The sequence below is a fragment of the Dipteris shenzhenensis genome, chromosome 3, assembly GCF_047967505.1.
Source record: "Dipteris shenzhenensis isolate YYH24624 ecotype China chromosome 3, Dip_SZ_1.0, whole genome shotgun sequence".
NCBI lineage: Eukaryota > Viridiplantae > Streptophyta > Polypodiopsida > Gleicheniales > Dipteridaceae > Dipteris > Dipteris shenzhenensis.
The window spans coordinates 20,253,587-20,273,688 of record NC_141598.1 but is presented as its reverse complement, the minus strand read 5'-3'; the positions used below and the strand labels follow the sequence as shown (position 1 = coordinate 20,273,688).

At 44.0% G+C, this 20,102-nt stretch overlaps 1 protein-coding gene across 1 annotated transcript in view; it reads left to right on the top strand.

Moving 5' to 3' along the window:
• Positions 1 to 6,144: 6,144 nt before the first annotated feature.
• LOC147903492 (26S proteasome regulatory subunit 6B homolog) overlaps positions 6,145 to 20,102 on the top strand; it is a 31,863-nt gene continuing 17,905 nt past the window's right edge. The window contains exons 1-2 of the mRNA XM_087372501.1: positions 6,145 to 6,700; positions 9,526 to 9,756. Coding sequence (XP_087228627.1) covers positions 6,218 to 6,700; positions 9,526 to 9,756 — 714 coding nt within the window. The 5' untranslated portion in view covers positions 6,145 to 6,217. The remainder of the gene's footprint in view (positions 6,701 to 9,525; positions 9,757 to 20,102) is intronic.

Sequence of the window (20,102 nt, the reverse complement as noted above, 5' to 3'; positions counted from 1 at the left end):
TGGTGATAGCACTCTCCTCTCAAACTTTTCATAGCATTTTGAGGACTTGCTCTTGATTTCTCTCCTTGAAAGTGATTCCTTTCTCTGTTTGTGAAGGTCCTTTGACTCATGCCTGGATACTTGCCCATGATTTGCAAAGCTAATTGTATCATTGTGTTGCACAGACCATTGTATCAAACGTGGCTTGGGCTTTAGGGCCCACCAGAGATTACATACCCTAAGAAGAATTCAACGGAGGATAGATGGTTTGCACATTTTTAGTAATATGACACTAGGCCCGGAAGTGCCTTTAACTCCCTAAGATTTGTAGGCCTTGGAAGAGTCCTTTAACTCCATAAAATTTGAAGGCCTTGGAACATAATTTTGCATTGGAAAAGGAGGTAGAAGCCAAAAAGCCCTGCAGATGGGACCTCAAGTAAACCTAAAATTAGGTCTTTAGATATGGACTCTAAACTATCACTCCATATAGGATTGCGAAATGCACAAAAGCTAGTCTGTCTCTGACAGGTGCACCAAATGTTTGATTTATTTTTTGCCATTAATCTTTTGGAACTCATCACAATGCAAATGGGGTCTACCATGGCTGGCTCCTCGACAATACCAACAACTTAAACCCCTCAATTGGATCCGCTAGCTACTCAAAGGACACACATGCCCAAAAATCAAGGCCCTAATAGAGTTAAGGCATATATTGCCTTCCATGACTTTATTGACACCTTTAAGAAGTAAGGGAACTTTGGGGTGTTGCATCAAAACAACTTATGTGAGTATAGATAGATGACTTTAGGCCATTTGGATTCCTGGCAAACAAATATAGCATAGGTGTAGGCAAAGTTTCAACAATCAAGGATAGGCGAATTGGATAGATCAACCACAAATTGAAGCGAAGAATCACATATGTGGGAAAACTTTTAGTGCATGAATTGCTGCAAATCTACTTGGTGTCCCTTTAGACAAATGATAGACGACCAGTTGAATCCTAGACCCATCCTAGACATGAAAAAAGTTGGTTGAAACTCAAGTAGAAGAAGACCATGTCTAAAACAAAAAGTCAAAGGATTGACTCAAATCAAACTATAGAATGAATGAATCCATGAATAAACTAAAATAGGAGTTGGAATGATAAAAACCTATGGGCTAATTTTAGACACTTATTAGTGAAGTAAAATAAGCATAGATATAGAGAATTGCCCAAGTTGAAATAGAGGCCATACAACCAAATGTAGAGTACACACTCATAAGTGGACGTGCAAGTGATGTCTGAAGAAGTGTAATTGATGGAACCATAAAGTGAACTTAAATACATAGCATGAAATGAATCAAGATGTTAATGAAAATTTCCTTTCATTTTGTGATGATATTGATGAATACAATAGGTGACAACCCAGCCATTTGATTGATGTTTTTGATCTTTCTCACACTCTCTTTTGCTCTTTTGGACTGTTGAGGAATCTTCCCCTCTACTCAATCCCAGTGATTCCTTTTGGGGGTGGCCTTTTGGGAGTTTCCTTTGACTTAAATGTTCTAAATACTTGGGGTGTGAGCATGTGTTGTGATCTTCATGCTTGAGTTGGATTCAAACATGAGTTGGATTCAAACATGCTAACTTTGAAGTAGAAGGTATTAATAATGAAGAGGCTACATGGGATGGCCTTGAACTTGCATGCATCAATGGTGAAGACTGACGACTGTGGCTTTGATAGATCAGTGAGATGAATTTGTGAAACTAACTAGAATGAGCATGCCATTAATGGGATGAGGTTGAAGGAATTATTGATGCTCCTCCCTTGGATCTCTTGGCATCATGACTCCTCGAATGCTCAAGAGATCACATCAAATGGCTATTGCGTCCTATTGGAACTATCTCAATCTAATGTTGATTGATGGGAAATAGCTTGTGGCATTGATGCCATGGAAGATTTTTTCCTTGACTTTTTCATGGACGTTGCTTGCTAAGTAGTCAAGAGGATTTGTAGGGGGTTCGTCTAATGATTGTAAAGGATTTGTAGGCTACCTTGTAGGGGTGGGTCTCCTAATGTTTTTGATCATGCTTGGCATAATAGGTTATCAAGGCCAAAATTGGTGTGTAATTTGATGGCTTTATGAATTGGCAAGAATCAAATGGCCCGACACATAGTTCGACTCTAGCTCAGTGTAGAGGAGCGTTCCTTTTGAACCGAATGAGCATGAACCAAATGAGCTTTGAGTAATTGAGCTTTTAATTGATGATGTTGAACCAATTCGTTTAGTGCCCATACACTTTTAAGGGGGATCTATATAGCAAAAGGCCTAGTAGACTCAAGGCATGCATGAGTTTGATGGAGCTATTGATGGATTTTCTTGGTGGAGCGATTGTGACCTACCTCACCCAATGGAGATTTGATGAAGCTACCTCAATGTGCAAGAGTCCCAAGAGCTCAGAGCAATGAGGTTAATTGAATGGACTCTCTATTTATGGAGACTATGGGCACTAAGAATCCTATCAAACTGAAAAGCTGTGTGAGTTCTCATGGGTTAAAGATGAAAGGGAGGAGTCCCCTAGAACTCTTTTAGCTTGAACGACACTTGAACACCTAGTTACGCTACTACTGAGTCTAAGGGTAAGTACTATAGACATTTTCTTTTGGTTCGAGCAACCCTTAAATTCTTAGTCATACCATTGACGAGCATGAGAGGAATGATGAGTGTTGAACTAGAGATTCCTATAACTCCTTTTGGTTCAAACGATACTTGAACACACAATCACGTCATTGATAAGCCCAAAAGTAGAAGCGATGAACATTGATGGTGGTCAAAGTGCCTTTGGGCACTTAGTCATGCTATCGATGAGCATGAGAGCAAAAATAGTGAACCATTTGTGGAGTGGAACTCTAGGAATTATATCTTGTCTATGCATTCCTTGCCCTTCTCAAGGAAGAGGGATGAGATTTGGGTGAAAATTCTAACATAGCATAGGCTTAAATGTCTTTAATTGGACATCACCTTGGTTGATGATGAGCTAAGCTCCAAGAATGGATCCTTCTAGTGGCAATTGCCTTGATGGAATCATTCATGGTGTCTCTAGTGTGATTAAGAGCAATTTGATCAACTGAGTACTGTAGGTGTGGATATTAGATCTTGCATCTTGAGTTGTTGAAGGGTTGTTCAAGGCCTTTAGCAATTGAAAATGTCCAGATAGAGCAACATCCCCAAAGGAAAATTATCATCAGATAGCTAGATTTTATCATTAAAGGTTAGTCATGAGGATCTTACTTCTACGTCTGAGTCATTGGTTTGAGCCCTGAAACATTGACAAATATGGCCTTCATGTCTATGTAGCTAGATGGGGACACATCAAGGCTATTTAAATAATGACTTCTAAGTTAGGTCCTTATGGATGCAAACTTGTGCTTGTTTGATAGTTGGGTGGCTAGTGGGATTTGGGAGGCCTGCGTTGACTTTTGAGTCTGGTTGGAAATGCATTTAATTTGGCAATCAAACACCTTGCTTTGTGCATATGCCATGGACCCTTTGGAGCTATTTTTGAGCTCACCTTTGCTTGAGTTTGAGGTTTTGTTGGCAATTTGCCCTTATTCTATATTCACACTAACTGCCCATGGGTGACACTTTTGTGCCAAGCATGGCACAAACTCTTAAGCATAGGAATGAGGTCATCCAAAAAGTAGCCATAAAAGCTTATCAACAAAAGTAGCCCTCATGCACCCATCTTGAATGGGATCTCATCTAGAAGGAGTTAAAATAAAATTCAAACAATTAAAGGAGGCAACACACAGCCCTCATGCACCCCATATTGAATGGGATCTCATCTAGAAGGAGGTAAAATCAAATTCAAACAATAGAAGGAGGCAACAGAAGACGCTACAAAAGTGAAGTGTATCACACTTGGGTCTTGGTGGCATAGATCAATTTTAAGACTATTTTGTAAGTTCTCTCGTTTCCTACCTCTTCATATGATGCTGATGTACATTCCAAATAGATTATGTTTGCAAAAGTATGCTTTTGTAAGAAGAAAAAATGAAGTGCAAAATGGATCTTATGGCTTTCCAAAAGGGGACACCCAAGCTCATCTAGTATTTAGAGGAGGAAGGCAAGAAGCTTAATGGCTTCTTCATCGATGTTAGTACTCAAAGCCATGATCACTCTCATGCTTTACTTTTTTTGCACCCTTTAAAATCTAAAAGTAGTAAAACCTTTAAATATATGGTTATTAAGCAAAAGTTCAAATCGGATAAAACTCTTAGAGGATGCATATAAAGAGACTGAGGAAGGACTTGTGGCTTAGGGTCATGTGAAAGAACACAACTTTGAACTAAAAGAAGAGGACATGGGAGAGGACCAAGGAGAGGACATTTTGTACGACAACGATGCCCACCATATTGTACAGACAATGTAAACATAGTGCCATCAATAAAGGATTTGCTTGAATCTACCCCCCTTTCCCCCTTCGTTTTGTTTTTGGGGTTTGGAAACATTGTCTATATGCCTTTTGTACTATATTTATGCTTTCTTCAACTCTTATAATGGTGCTAATATCAATGCTACATGTTACATTTTTTACGCTTATATTGATGTTAATACCAAAGTACTTGCTTTTTTATGTGTGAGAGTTTCAAAATAAGACCCATTTTCTTGTAGTGTTCTATATGGAGTAGATAGGTGTCTCGCACATCAAAATGAGGGGGAACTTACACATTAGCACTCTCCACTTCATAGCACTAAATCCACACTTAAGGTGGCTACATTTGGTAGGGGCCCGGGGGAAGAGCTCTCTATGAGATGCTTTGTGGGTGTAAGTGCCTCACATAGAACAAGCCGACTCTCAAAACAAAACAAAAGCTTGACATGTTAAGAAGGTCCCTAGGTCGCGTGACTAGCGTTCGAGAAAAGAGAGCCTCTGGTCAGGTCCAGACAGCGGCGAGGAGAAAAGTGATCCAACTGGCGGCAACGACCATCATAGCATTCATCGATGGGGGAAAACCCATCATGGCATTCATCGATGGGGGAAAACCCATCATGGCATGGGTTTCATAGATATGGCCGACAGACATCATGTTTGTTTAGCAATACTCCCCCTCTAAGCGACGGTCATCCTCTCTCTACCCAAGAAAAACTGTTACAACTATCAGGAATTGAACCCATGTGGCCCCACCATAGCCACTAAACATTCTTACGTAATAAAAACCACTGCAAGAATTAAACCCAAGTGGCCCCAACACAGCCACTAAACAGTCTTGCATGACCAAGAGGGCCCACAACAAAGCTATGAAATAGCATTGGTAATAAATGGTTTTATTGTTGTGCCATCGTGTGTGTATATATCACAACGGCGGCCATCCTCCAAATTGTGTTTTGGCCACTACCTCGGTTTGAACTCAGCCTCAACTCAGCCTCAACTTAGCATCTAGCTGGTTGGTTAAAATTTTAGACGTTTTTGTTATATTGCCAGTCAATTTCCGGTTGGAATTTCAAGTTTGTCGGTTTGATTGCCAATGAATAGGAAACCCCAAACCAATAATTTATTAGCAAATGAAGGTAGGATTTGAAAATTAGTGGTGACTATTAAGCTTGTTTCGATTTTGGATTTTTGCATGAGGTGCCTTTTTAGTGCATTGCCTTTGGTAGCTAGGATGGAAGCCTATGTATTTCACATGTTTCAACAACTTTCCTTGTGAAACGCACAATCTTCTTCAACTTAGCATGCCAATATATGTTGTAAGCTTCTTGCAACTTGAGAATAATCTATGTTGCAAAAAGGTTAGAAACTTTTATGCATGCCGTTTTTCTTCAACGTGCTTCCTTACTATATGTTTATTAATGTTGAGTTGATAAAGTCAGAAATCTAATGAATGCATTGTTTGTGATGTTGGCTATGCCTAGCGATGCGATGCAAAGATGTTATTATTGTTTCATCATGCATTCATCATAATCAAAGTGAAAGCCTATTATCTTGGACTTCATGAACACAAATTTTGTGACCAAGTAGCTTCTAGAATGCTAAGTTTGTAGATGGTTGTCTCAATTATTTCAGGAGACACTTGAATTTGCTATGGGAGTGATGATAGCACATCTATAGAAGTTAGAACTACCATTCTTGGTATTACAAAGTCGAGTGGGATGAATTTAATCAGGGTTCCCCATTAGATGTGTGTGTGTGTGTTTTTGTAAGGTTGCATACCTTTCAATTCGTCCTTCTGGGATTCGATTCTAGTTTTCTGCGATGGCTGTTGCTCTGCTCGACTTCAGTACCGAAACGATGACAATCGATCCTCCTCCTCCCTTCAAGCCCGACTCCATTGGTTTCTCAGAGCTCGAGGACGGCGATCTTTACACTCGGGTGAAGACCCTGGAACGCCAGCGTGAGTTTCTGGACATCCAGGAAGATTATGTAAAAGACGAGCAGAAAAATCTGAAGCGCGAGCTTTTGCGGGCTCAAGAGGAGGTCAAGCGCATTCAGTCTGTTCCCCTCGTTATTGGACAGTTTATGGAAATGGTTGATCAGAACAATGGAATCGTCGGCTCAACAACCGGCTCCAACTACTACGTCAGAGTTCTCAGTACCATTGACAGAGAACAATTGAAACCATCTGCATCTGTGGCTCTGCACCGCCACTCGAACGCTTTGGTGGACGTTTTGCCCCCTGAGGCAGATTCCAGCATTTCCCTCCTCTCGCAATCAGAAAAGCCAGATGTCACGTACAATGTACTTTCTCTATCTCATTTAATAGTCACCTGAATGTCCAGATTCTGCACTAGATGTGCACAAGGAAGGACTAAGCTATCCGCCTCTTTAAGGAACCCGTATCTACAAATTAGTTTTGTGCGAGTACGTGAGGTCTTATTTTGTAATAAGTATCAACTTTATCGCAAGGAGGTTTAGTGTCTAGTGTGTTTGCCAAAATGACCATGAGCCATGTGCTGAACAATTGTCTGCATACTCTGAATATGGGATGGTTATGATAGTCACCCTCACAAATACAAGTGTATGTGAGAGGCCACAAGGAAGATCAGGATAGAAGATGATCCACGTGCACAAGAGAGACTTAGGAGACCATACTTTAATAGATTTCATTTAAGTAGCACACCCAAAAGATGATTGCTGCACCAAATTGGCAAGATACAAAAGAATTCAATGTTGGGAGATTGTGATCCCTCCTCACCTGTTAGCCCCAAATGACAAGTTCGGCACGGAGTGACACTTGTAGGTGCAATGGGGAAAGAGAGGCTGCCACGTGGGCAGCACAGGCTGACACATGGGTAACAGATGTTAATTCGTCCTAGGCTCTATTATGACCCATGCTGCATGGTAAATTAGTCCATGTGGGGAATGTTATGGTGCACATGTGGGCACATAAGCCTTGTAGATTGCCATATGCGCTGGAGAAGAGGGCCAATGGACGCTGGGCTAGAGCCCAGTGGTTGATGCCTCATATAGGGGCTTTTAGAGGCCTAAAGGGCGATCCCTAGAGAGGCCAGCTGGGATGGGCTGTTGGCTGGCCAACCAACCAGGGTTCGCCTTTTGGCGGTAGGTCGGCCAACCCACCAAGGTTTGCCAGCTGGCACTTTGTCTGACTAAGCATTCCAGCAGAATGAAGAGAAGCTAATTCTGACTTGGTCACCTGTTCAGCTGATATGGGCAATTACTTGATCTACCAACTGATCAGAGTGTTGGCCCACGGATGGGTCCTAGAGGCGCCTGAGGTAGCCCTAAAGGTGGTCTGCATGACCAGCCCAAAACCAGAGATTGACATACTCTCGTGAGCAACCTTGAGGTTTGCACCACATTTTGAGTCATAGGATTAGCATCTTTTTGCTCCCACATGACAAGGATGTTTGTAAATGAGGGTCTCTTGTACCTTGAGGACAGCAAACCTACGCTTACCCTCACAGCAGAATTGACAGGTTAAGGATCTCGATCCTTTCTCTGATCTACCAAACAGAATTGCACGATGAACAAAAGAGGAACACACATATCTGGAAATACTCAACAAGATAGAACATCCAGCTAATTCTAATTGGTTTGCCTGTTCAGCCGATCAGGCCGATGACAGACAGATGATTTAGCCGTGCAGGTACACTGATGGTGGCAGAGACCTTAGAGGTAATATCACTGCAAGACGTTCCACAGTGCTGATGTATGCGCAATAGTTTGTGAGAGATGTCTATACTAGTAATGATCCTTTTGATAAAACGTTGTTAAGTTAGAGCCTTTTTCTTACAAAGCTCTTTTTGAATGTATGGCTGTATCTTTATTTATGACAACCTTTTTTTGGAGTTGCAATGATCCTCACTTATTCACTGTGTTCATCGCCTCAAGTTTGAAAATGCACTTCAGTTGACATGTTATTTGTGAGAGAATCATATTGGGAATAGGTTGTTTATCGTGAGAAAAGCATGACAGGAATAGGTAATTGTTTGAAATCCACAACGTACACAAATACCGATGTTGTTCTATGCAACAGATCATTGCAAGTTGAGGAATATCTATTGAAGTACCAAAACCTGTCAATTCTTCCTCTCTGGAAGTGTAGTGAATTTTGTAGTGGTGCTGTAATGTACGATCCTAGACCTCAGAAACTTTTCAAATTAGGTATGGGGTCCCTGCTATGCTAGATGGAGTTTATGTTTTCAATCTTATGAGTGACTATCGTGATATTGAAACTGAACTATGTTGTGTTTTTAGAGGATGAGTTTGGGAATGTTCCTGGATTCATCTAGGTATATAGGTATGGGGTATTTGTGAAATAATTTTCTGAGCTCACTACATGAATCTTGAGACTAATAATTTGGACTGTTGCATACTGAAAGAGTGACAGTACAGTAAAAGAATGATGCAAGTGGGAATTCTGGGGCTCGTTCATTTTGTGTAAAGCTCTTTCTGCTCCAAGCTTCATCAAGTAACAATGTAGTTTTGATGACTTGGTCTGCAATCTAGATAAAACTTGCGATCAGTAATTCAGATTATTTCATACTGTGCTTTCTGCTCTAGGTATTAAAAGAGTTGACAAATGATGCAAGTAGTGTAGATCATGGCAACCAAATATGCTCCAAGCTTCCTGAAGTACAATATACTTTTTGCAGGATGCAAGTGTGATTGTCCCAATTGACACTACAGTGTTGTGAGTGTGTTACCATGACATTGCTTGAATTCTATGAGTTTTATGCTCAGCGGCCAGCCTATTGTTCATATTTCTATTTCCCTTTCTTGGCTGGTCACCAGCATAATTTTTTTGGTAGCTGTAGTTCTAAGGAGTGCCTTAGCATCCAACATGTATGTCTTGGATCCCTTACTACTAGTATATCATGATGGCTTGAAGGTCATTTTTATCCAAGTGTTTAGGGTGGCATCACTACTCAAGCTGACATCTTGCTTTTATCAACACAAGTGTGGAATGTTGGGTAAGATCGTGTTACCATCAAAGGGTGAATATCTCTTGCTATTCTTGTGTTACATACTTATATGTTCAAAATTGCAGCAGGCAGGCATGTTTCCATTAATTAATGCTGCCTCCTTTTTTTGGTTGACAGGATATTGGAGGATGCGATATCCAAAAGCAAGAAATTCGTGAGGCGGTGGAGCTTCCGTTAACTCATCATGAGTTGTACAAGCAGATTGGCATTGATCCTCCAAGAGGGGTTTTGTTATATGGACCACCAGGGACAGGAAAAACCATGCTGGCGAAAGCTGTTGCCCACCATACAACTGCTGCATTTATCCGTGTAGTTGGCTCTGAGTTTGTTCAGAAGTATCTTGGGGAAGTAAGAAATAATTCGTATACTTACCATTTCTCAGTTGCCTTCAGATCTTGTATTATTTTTTACTTTTTTGTGTACGCAACAGGAGTTTAAAAGTGTTTACACTTTAATTCATGTAGACATATAGACACGACTGTGGGCAGGCTATATGTACAACATTGGATGGTTTTGATTTGCTAGTATCTGCCATGAATGAGTATTTTGATCTTAGTACTTCAGGCTTCCCTCACATTTATCCATCACACTTCAGGAGCACAATTAACCTACACAAGTGCCACTTGGCAGGCCACATCACTTGGGCCAGGACCTTTCAGTCAGTCTGTCCTAGGAGTTGACCATCTGCAGTCCTGTCAGTCAGAGAGTAACAGTCCTAGGAGTGAGCCATCTGCAGCCCTATTGCTCATTGCTACAATGCCTACAAGTCAAGTTTTGGGAGATTGTTTTTCGCCTTATAAAAGAGGATCCTTCCCACCTCATTGTTCATCAACTGGAACAGCAGTTCAGCTTACGCTTGGAGCAGCAGTAGGAGGTCTATTGGAACGGCCTGTTAGTTCAACCTGGCAGCACTTAGGGAGCCAGGTCCTCACTGTCTTCAACCAGCCTAGAGGAGTGGCCTGGATCTTGGAACAAGCCTTTAGTTTTAGTCTTTTGGCGACCAGTGGAATAAATATTCTTCCAGGGAAGGGGGTATTTGCGGTTTGTACCAATGCTTGTGTAGTGCTGATGTCCTTTAAACTTTAATGTTTTGATTCTACACACTGATGCATCCAATTGACCGCAGAAGTGGTAGTCATCTAAACCAAAAATAGATGAAGAATCAAGCATAGCCTATGTATTTGTTACTTTGGTATTAGATTCATGACTATTGGGTCTCTCCAAAGAAAGGTTTAGCGCGAAGGGCATCCCAACAAATGTGGACACAAGGTCAATGCAATAAAGATACTCCAACTAACAACTTTAGCTGCTCAAACTGCTCATAGCCACTAGCTTCTCTGGTTGCCGCCTCCTCTCAGCGTGCCTCCACCCTTCCACTCTCGTGCTGACCTTCTCCCTCTCTGTGCTTGTGCTCTCCCCTTTCTTGAGTTTTGACAGCCCTTTTTTGGGTTGTTCAGTGTCACGATCTGTGACGTATTCTGACACGTCCCAGCACTCCTGAAACCCCTGATCTGCAAAACAACCACACACAACATCAGATCTAGCAGGCTGCTCACCACCCAACCGTGACATCTACGGGATGTGATCCCGAATCAGAAGATGTCCCCTCCGAGCCACGAGCTGAGCTACTGGCACGAACTCCCAATCAGATCCAAACCAGCCTGGTGTCCCATACCACCAGGTGGCGCTGTGAAGCCCTGGATCTGCCACTGGGCCTTGGGCTACGCTAAGATGCAGGCGCGCGTCCGCGACACAATCCAGGATCAGACCTAGCACTTGGGAACGAGACTTGCTCCCAACTGCACACTGAGAACTGAACCCCCTGGGCCTCTTTTATAGACTCGGGCCCCGGCGCCAAAAATAGCGAAGACCTATAAATAGTTCGTACCCTTGCCACTCAACCCGAGAATCAAGCCTGCCTAGCTCTAAGCCTCCCCAGGCTAACCTGAGCTAGTTCTGTGTACCTAGTACACGTCAGATACGAATCCGTGCACATGACATACTCCCCCTCCTCTAAGAACTCACTCTTGAGTTCGCTAAGAAATCCGGAAATGTTCTTTGGAGGTTTTGTAATGTCTCCCATGTTGCATCCTCCTCAACACGATCCTTCCACTTAATCTTGTATTCCGTGATAGTACGATTTCGAATCTGTCTTTCACGAAATTCAAGAATACACTCAGGTTCGTGAGGAATAAAAGTTAAATCTGTAACTTCTATAATCTCATGAGGAGAAACAAGTTGATCATCTGCACCCAATACTTCTTTCAGTCTACTGACATGAAAGACTGGATGTACTTTAACATCAGGAGGCAATTCTAGTCGATATGCAACTGGTCCAATTCTTTTAATGACCTTGAATGGGCCACAGTATCTGGGGGATAATTTCGGAACCAAACCAGTACTTAGGCTCTTGGATTCCTTAGGAATTCTCAAATATACCATCGTTCCTTCAGAGAAGTCTCTAGGTGAACGATGTCTATTAGCATAAAATCTGTCCCGATCTTGGGCACTTCTAATAGACTCCTTGGCAAACTGCAACATTTCTTGCATATCTAGCAAGAAATTCTTAGCAGCATCATTTTGAATCCCTTTTAATCCAACCATAACTGGTGACTTAGGTTGAAACCCGTACATAAGCATAAAAGGACTATAACCTGTACTAGTATGCTTTGCACTGTTGTAAGCAAATTCAATCATAGGTAGATAATCTTCCCATGAAGACTGTCTCTTAGATACATATGCCCGAAGCATGTCTTCAACCAACTGGTTGACCTTTTCTGTACTGCCATCAGATTGTGCATGATCTGAGGAACTCATACTTAGAGTAGTTTCCAACTTCTCAAATACAAGTGTCCAAAAGTTACTTGTAAACTTTGAGTCCCTATCACTGACTATGTCAGATGGCAAACCATACAGCTTGAACAAGTGGTCCACAAACTCGTGAGCCAACTGAACAGCTGAAATAGTTGTTCTTGTAGGTAAGAATCTAGCCATTTTTGTCAAACGGTGGACTATGACCCAAATAGAGTCATGACCCTTGCGCGTTCGAGGCAAACCAGTAATAAAATCCATGGAAATACTTTCCCATTTATTACCTGGAATCTGTAAAGGCTGTAATAAGCCCGCGCTTCTAAGGCGTTCAGCCTTAGTAACCTGACAAACCCGGCAACCTACTACATAGTTCTCTATAAATGCACGCATCTTAGGCCAATAAAAGGTATGCTTCACAAGAGACAGAGTCCTATGTATACCTGGATGTCCCGCACTAGGAGCATCATGACACTCCCAGAGAATCTTGGATTTAAGGTCCAATACATCAGGCACACAAATCTTTTCATTCCGGAACAGCAAGCCGTTCCTAATCATCCACTGACCTCCTGCCGCCTGTATCCTAGGTGGCACAATCCCTGAGTCCTGGTCAACCATGGAATTCCCATCCTGGACTCTCTGCCAATAAGAACTGAAATGACTATCAGTTGCGTATAGCCCTCTCAAGGATTGAAATAGGTCTGAGGATATTTCCGTAAATGACAAAGCATTTACAAACTTAACTCGACTTAAGGCATCCGCCACACTATTCAACGAACCCTTACGATAACGTATTTCGAAATCAAAATCCTGCATTAACTCTGCCCATCTAGCTTTCCTTCCTCTCAATTCTGATCCATCACACACATACTTAATTGACTGGTGATCAGTCAATACAAGGAACTTTGAACCATACAAGTAGTGTCTCCAAACCTTGAGAGCATACACTACAGCATAAAGTTCCTTCTCAAGTGTGGGCCAACGATACTGTGTGTCGTCTAGCTTCTTACTCTCGAAAGCTACAGGTCTGCCCTCTTGGAATAGAGCTGCCCCAATCGCATAATCACTCGCATCGGCCTCTAAAACATAAGGCCGGATAGGATCGGGTAATGCAAGAACGGGTGCTTCCTTGATAGAAAACTTCAAGGTTTCAAAAGCCTTGTTCATTGCATCATTCCAAGGGATCGGCTGAGTAGACCTGCGTCCACGACCTTTCAATATGTTGGTTAAGGGTGCCGTGATATGTGAATAATCACGCACTGACTTCCGAAGAAATACCGTAAATCCTAGGAAAGAACGAAGTTGTTTCACAGTCTGAGGGATAGGCCATTCTAAAACCTTCTGGATACGATCCAGATCAATGCTAATACCTTCAGAAGAAATCTTGTGTCCTAAGTAAATGATCTCCTTCATAAAGAAGTCACATTTACTCATCTTGGCAAAAAGCTTATGCTGTCTTAGAACAAGTAAGAGAACCCGAAGGTGTCCTATATGATCCTCAAGCGTTTTACTATATACCAAGATATCATCTAAGAACACTACAACAAATTTGCCCAGAAAATCCCTGAACAAATCGTTCATCATCTGCTGAAAAGTAGCAGGAGCATTGGTCAAACCAAAAGGTAATACGAGGAACTCGTAATGACCATACCTAGTCCGGAATGCGGTCCTATCTATGTGTTTAGCATAGATACGGATTTGATGATAACCCGTGTGCAAATCAATCTTAGTGAAATACTTTGCTCCGGCCAAACGGTCTATCAAATCATCAGAACGAGGTAAAGGATAGCGGTTCTTAATTGTGACTTTATTTAGTCGTTTATAATCTATACACATTCTCCAGGAAGAATCTTTCTTCTTTCTCAAGAGGACAGGTGCACCCCAAGGTGATTTACTTGGGCGAATATAGCCCATATTCAGGTAATCCTGAAGCTGTAAAGCTAACTCATCCTCCTCTACCTGGCTCATCCTATAAGGTGGTACACTGATAGGTTGAGCCCCTGGGACTAAGTCTATGCGATGATCTACTGCCCGTTCTGGAGGTAAACCTTCCGGCAGTTGAGCGGGGAATACATCCTTAAAATTATCTAACAACATTCTCAATTCACGGTGTTCAAACACACTTAATTCATTCTTGTTAATTACTGAAACAACAAATGAAGAAAGTGGAATCAAAACACACTGATAGACATCATAATGAGAATTGTGTAATATATTCCGAAGCTGCATCGCAGATACAATAGGCCCCTGAGAAGGGGGGATTTGATCACACTGAATACAAAATTGGGTGTCCTTGTCTACAAAAGAAAGCGTATGCTCCGTCCATCCGATCTGAATATTGTGGGTTTTAAACCACTCTATCCCGATCAACAAGTCTACATGCTCTAGATGCATAACATAACATGTGAGAGCTCCCGTGTAGGCTTGAATCCGGATGGGAAGCGCTTCAACCTTGCGATCCCAAAACTGCTTCTCAGCTGGAAGCTGCACCTCGTAGGTGTGGTCGCTAGGTACTGTGGACAGCCCCATCTTCTGCACAAATTTGTAATTAACAAAATTGTGAGAGCTGCCCGGATCAAAGAGAATGTGAACCTGTTGGTCCCTAACTTCTCCATAAACTCGGAAAAGATCATGGGAACCAAACAACGAAGTATTAAAGGTACAATTACAAGAAAGGGGGCAGGTAATGACATTTACTGAAATACCTGTCATCGTGACTTGGTTGGCTCCCTTGGCTGCGGTACGTGGACCCGCCTGGAGCTTCGGTCCTAGCACCAATTTTTGGTTCTTCCGCTTAGGACACTCATTCTTTGTGTGGCCCCGCTCCTCGCAATAAAAACATCGGCCTTCTTTCTTGAGCCTGAGAGTGCGAAGGAAACGGGCCTTACCATTCTTGGCTGGAGTTAAGCTTTTCCTGGAGGCGTTGTCCGTAGACTTCGTCTCCGCAATACCAGTCGTATGCTGAAAGAACTTGCGTTTGTTCTTTCCACTCGTTTCGGTAACTGTGGTTGCCTTGGTACCGGCCATGGTATCATCATATATGCGCGCATATGTCATGGCCTCCTGCAATGTCGTGCACTTGTTGTTCTTTATCTGCAACTTATAGGAGTCTGGCAAACCATCCACGAAGAAACCTAACAAGGTTACTGGATCCATTTTAGTGGCCCTGGTTTGCAGATCCCTAAATCTTTGAAGATAAACTTCAAAAGTTAAATTTAATTTTGACATATCGAGGGCCTTGAGCTTGCCGACGATATCGTAGTCATCTTCCTTCTTCAGGAACTCCTTCCTGAAGATGCCCTCAAAATCTGTCCATCCACCAAAGCAAGGCTTTACCTGACATAAACCCTGCTGCAAGCTGAATCTTTTTCTCATCTGGATAGGGGTGGAATTGGAAGTGTACCTGCCACTTGTGTAACCAAGTGTCAACTACCTCCTTTGTTCTTGACTTTTGGTCACCTGGAAAAGGATCTGGAGTTATATTCGGGCCTAGCACTGAAGCCATGGCATCCACATGCGTGAGTGCCTGTACAGTGCTAGCCAGAAGAGTCAGAGTTGCTTGTATCCCCTGGAGTTGCTGTGTCAACCCCGATTGATTAGCATTGACCTGCTCGAATTTGCCATCAAGAGCAGTCGTAAACTCACTGAAGGCTTTCTTAGTTATCAGGTCGTCATAGAGACCCTGATCATCCTCTCCCACTGGAGTGTAATCTAAGTCCTGCTCTCCCATGGTGAACTCGGGATTTTGAGCATTAGACATGGCTGAAATCTGATTTGATTACAAACGGAGAGAAATAACTGACTGAAACGAAGCACAGAAGAGGATGGAGCAGAAGAAAACCGTCCCGAATGAAGCTGACGGAAGGAGATGCTGAAATCTGGCAATTCGGAAGACCCCGAGTCCTGGAGCCTCCCCGAACCCGCTAACCGGATGCGCAGGCTGCAGTAGAAGCTGTGCGGACTGCTGACGTGGCCTGTACGGCTGCTGACGCAGGCCGTACGGTGGCTGCAGGTGCTGGCGCAGCCTCTGTTCGGAGCAGCAGCAGGTACAGGAGCAGGCGGAACAGTCCGTACAGGCTGTACGGCTGTCGCTGGAGCTGTACGGACTGGTACGGAAGCTGCGGGAGCTGTGCAGGGCTGACGCAGGAAGGGCTGATGCAGGGGAGCTGATCGAAACAGGGTGCAGGCTGTACGGACGAGGCTGACTGGGCACGAAACTCGAGGTAGGGGCTCGAAACTCGAGGATGCTTGTGGTAGCCTAGCACCCAGCCCCCACCTATATAGGGTGCAGGGCTGCCTTATTTGGAAGCTAGGCTTCCAAAAAAGGCTGAGCCCCCCTCCAGCTTTGGAGGGATGCTTTTTCGAAAAAAGCACCTGAGCCCCTCCAGCTTTGGAGGGGTGCTTTTTTCGGAAAAAACACCTTCCTCCTGCGCAGGCTGCACGCAGCCCTAGGCGCAGGCTGTTCGCAGCCTGTTGCGCTGGCTGTGGACAGCCTATTGCGCTGGCTGTGGACAGCCTATTACACAGGCTGTCCCGCCTCTAGTGCCTCGCCTACAGCGCCCCTTCCTAGGCTCCGCATCCCTTCCTCCCTTGCTGTCTATTTCCTGCGCATCTCTCCTTCTTTTTCTGCTCTCTTTCTCCTCCCTCTAAACTTCTCTCCGTAGCCTTCAGAAATTTCGATTCTATCTCACTCCTCTTCTTCTTCCTTTTCCAGATATCTCTTCACCCCTTCTTCCCCAGGTAGTCAGCAAAAACGCAGCAGGAAATCTCGAATTTTAGGGCATACCTGGAAGAGAAATCCGTCAAAATTCTCGCATCAGAAGTTCCTACCTCAGGAGTTGGCTCTGATACCAACTGACACGTCCCAGCACTCCTGAAACCCCTGATCTGCAAAACAACCACACACAACATCAGATCTAGCAGGCTGCTCACCACCCAACCGTGACATCTACGGGATGTGATCCCGAATCAGAAGATGTCCCCTCCGAGCCACGAGCTGAGCTACTGGCACGAACTCCCAATCAGATCCAAACCAGCCTGGTGTCCCATACCACCAGGTGGCGCTGTGAAGCCCTGGATCTGCCACTGGGCCTTGGGCTACGCTAAGATGCAGGCGCGCGTCCGCGACACAATCCAGGATCAGACCTAGCACCTGGGAACGAGACTTGCTCCCAACTGCACACTGAGAACTGAACCCCCTGGGCCTCTTTTATAGACTCGGGCCCGGGCGCCAAAAATAGCGAAGACCTATAAATAGTTCGTACCCTTGCTACTCAACCCGAGAATCAAGCCTGCCTAGCTCTAAGCCTTCCCAGGCTAACCTGAGCTAGTTCTGTGTACCTAGTACACGTCAGATACGAATCCGTGCACATGACATATTCCTTTCTCTATTTCTAGACTTATGGATTGTTTGATGAATGGACACTTGTGGAAGGGTATGCCCTTTCGACGGGACACTTCCTATGAGGCACAACCCTTCACAAGAGACACTCTATTGAAGAGACACTCCTATTGTAATGTACCCTCTCATCAAGGGTCACACCCTTCACAAGGGGTACACACCTTTTCATGCACATACACTTTGGAGTACACACCTTTTCATGTGTGACTCTTCACTCTCTATATAAGAGAGGCCCAATTGTATGGATGACACACTACAGATACTACAGACACTCAAGCAATACAAATATTCCTTGTTCTCTGCTATTTCAGTCTCCTTTCTGTTCCTTAGCACATTTCTAAATATAGTAAATCTAGGATTTCTTACAGTGGTATCAGAGCAAATTTCGCTCCTGCCTGTAGGAAATGCCCTCCACCTTCTAGCGCCGATCTGATACATCTCTTTCCGCTAGAAGGATATCCATGCACATTGTGCATGGAAGAGATGGAGAGAATGAGCGTAAAAATTTTTAGCGCCAACCCTGCCTAAAGTCATCAATGGCCTCTCCATCTCCCACACATCATGAGTTGATGTGAATGGACACGACAAAAATCGTGTCTTTTCATGTGCTTGGGCTGTCCCAAAACCAAGGGACGCACCTTTTCCACCATCGGACACACCTTTTGATGAAGAGTTTCGACTCCTCACCCAAGGGACACCTTTTGATGAAGAGTTTTGACTCCTCACCCAAGGGACACACCCCATCGTGGAAAAAAGGACACATTTCTTCGTGTGGGGACACCCCTTTTGAAAACAGGGTCAGACCCCTTCATGAAAAGGTACACCTATTCCAAGGGTCACACCCCTTAGAATAGGCACACCTTTTGGCACCAAGCACCTTATAAAAAGGGTACCTAGAGGGGCTAAAAAGGAAAACCCAGCCCCATACCTTAGGCCTAACCCTACACTTTAATTTTTGGCAACCACCCAACCTAGGCAGCCACACACAAAAATGACGATCCACGATTGACGCTCGTACGGATTTTCGTCACGCAGGATTCGCCTCCCTTCCACGCCATACGCAGCCCCCCCCCCATCAGCCGGTTTGCTGCCCTGGGTTCCTGCCAGTCTTTCAGCACGAGATCACTGCCCTTGCTGCCGCGATTCAGCCTTGGAAGCATGCAGCCAATTTTGCCACAAGCAAGCAGGCTGCCCCTTTTTTGCCACCATACCTGCCTTTGCCCAGCAGCTGTTCTGCCCTCTATCGCAATTCAGACCAGCCTGAATCCTGCTGGCTTATCTCACCACCTTAGCCTGTGAAAAGCGCCCTTTTGCTGCCTTCCAATTCCGACCAGCAAGGCCCAGATCTGCTCCTTGCACCCCACAGGCACTTTTCCTCTGAAATCAACGCAGGAAACCCCTTTTCTGCACCACGCCTCTGCCAACGCCCCTATCTGCCTCGAAAGTCTCGCCAGGCACCTTTTTCCTGCTCACACTTCAACGTGAACCTGCAAAGATAGTAAATGGACCTCCGGACGGAGATTTTCAGGCCTTGCTATGCAACTAATTGGCTGATCTAATCTATGCCAGGTGGATTCTTTCCATTCTATTGCTAAGGATTCTCTTTCATATTGTTATTTGACGCTCATTATCAAATTACAGCAAATGAAAGCCTTCTCCCTAAAGCATGGAAACCCCTGGTAATTCACCCGTCCTTTCAAGGACACCTCAGGCATCATCTACCACACAATATCGTGTTCAGATTGCACAACCAGCCCATTTCGGAGCTTTTGCATCGTGGGTCTTCTGTGTCACGTGCCCTTCTAGTGACTTGGACCACATCCTATACCTTCTGCGTGAGGCACCTCAGTTACATTACTTCCTCAGCACAGTCCAGGTTGTGTTCCACGAGACATGTAGATACCCAGAACCCAATATTCCTCACGAGTTTGCTGTCCATCTTTGGAGAGATTTTTACTCCTCAGGTTCAGCATCTCTAGGGTACTCTCCACCTCCTTCAGCTCCCATATATCCTCCTATACAGGTTGTACCTTCCCCAAGATAGTATTTACACTCTGAAGGCACTCCTCCTGGATATCCTCCACTCCCGACAGCAGCTCCTTATCCTTTCTCAGATTCTTGGACTCTGCAACCTACCCCTGTACTTTCACGAGCAGTAACACCCATTTCGGCATCACTAATGTTACCTCAGACAAGATCTCCTTTACCAGATTTCCACGGCTGGTTCCATCCCACTTCTCTTGTCCCCTCCAACATGAGCAACCTCAGGGAGCAGCCCGATTCTTCTTCCAGGAATGGTACAAACTAGAGCGTAGGTTCATGCTTTTCTCACAGGGATCTCCGATATGTCGCAACGCTCGCGTGCAACCTCTCCGGAGATAAGCGACTCAAGTCCAAAAAAGACCCCTGAAGTCAACTTACAAGGTGAAGCACTACTTCAACTTCAAATTTCCCAGCTTCAGGATAGCATCTCCGACTTGGTCCA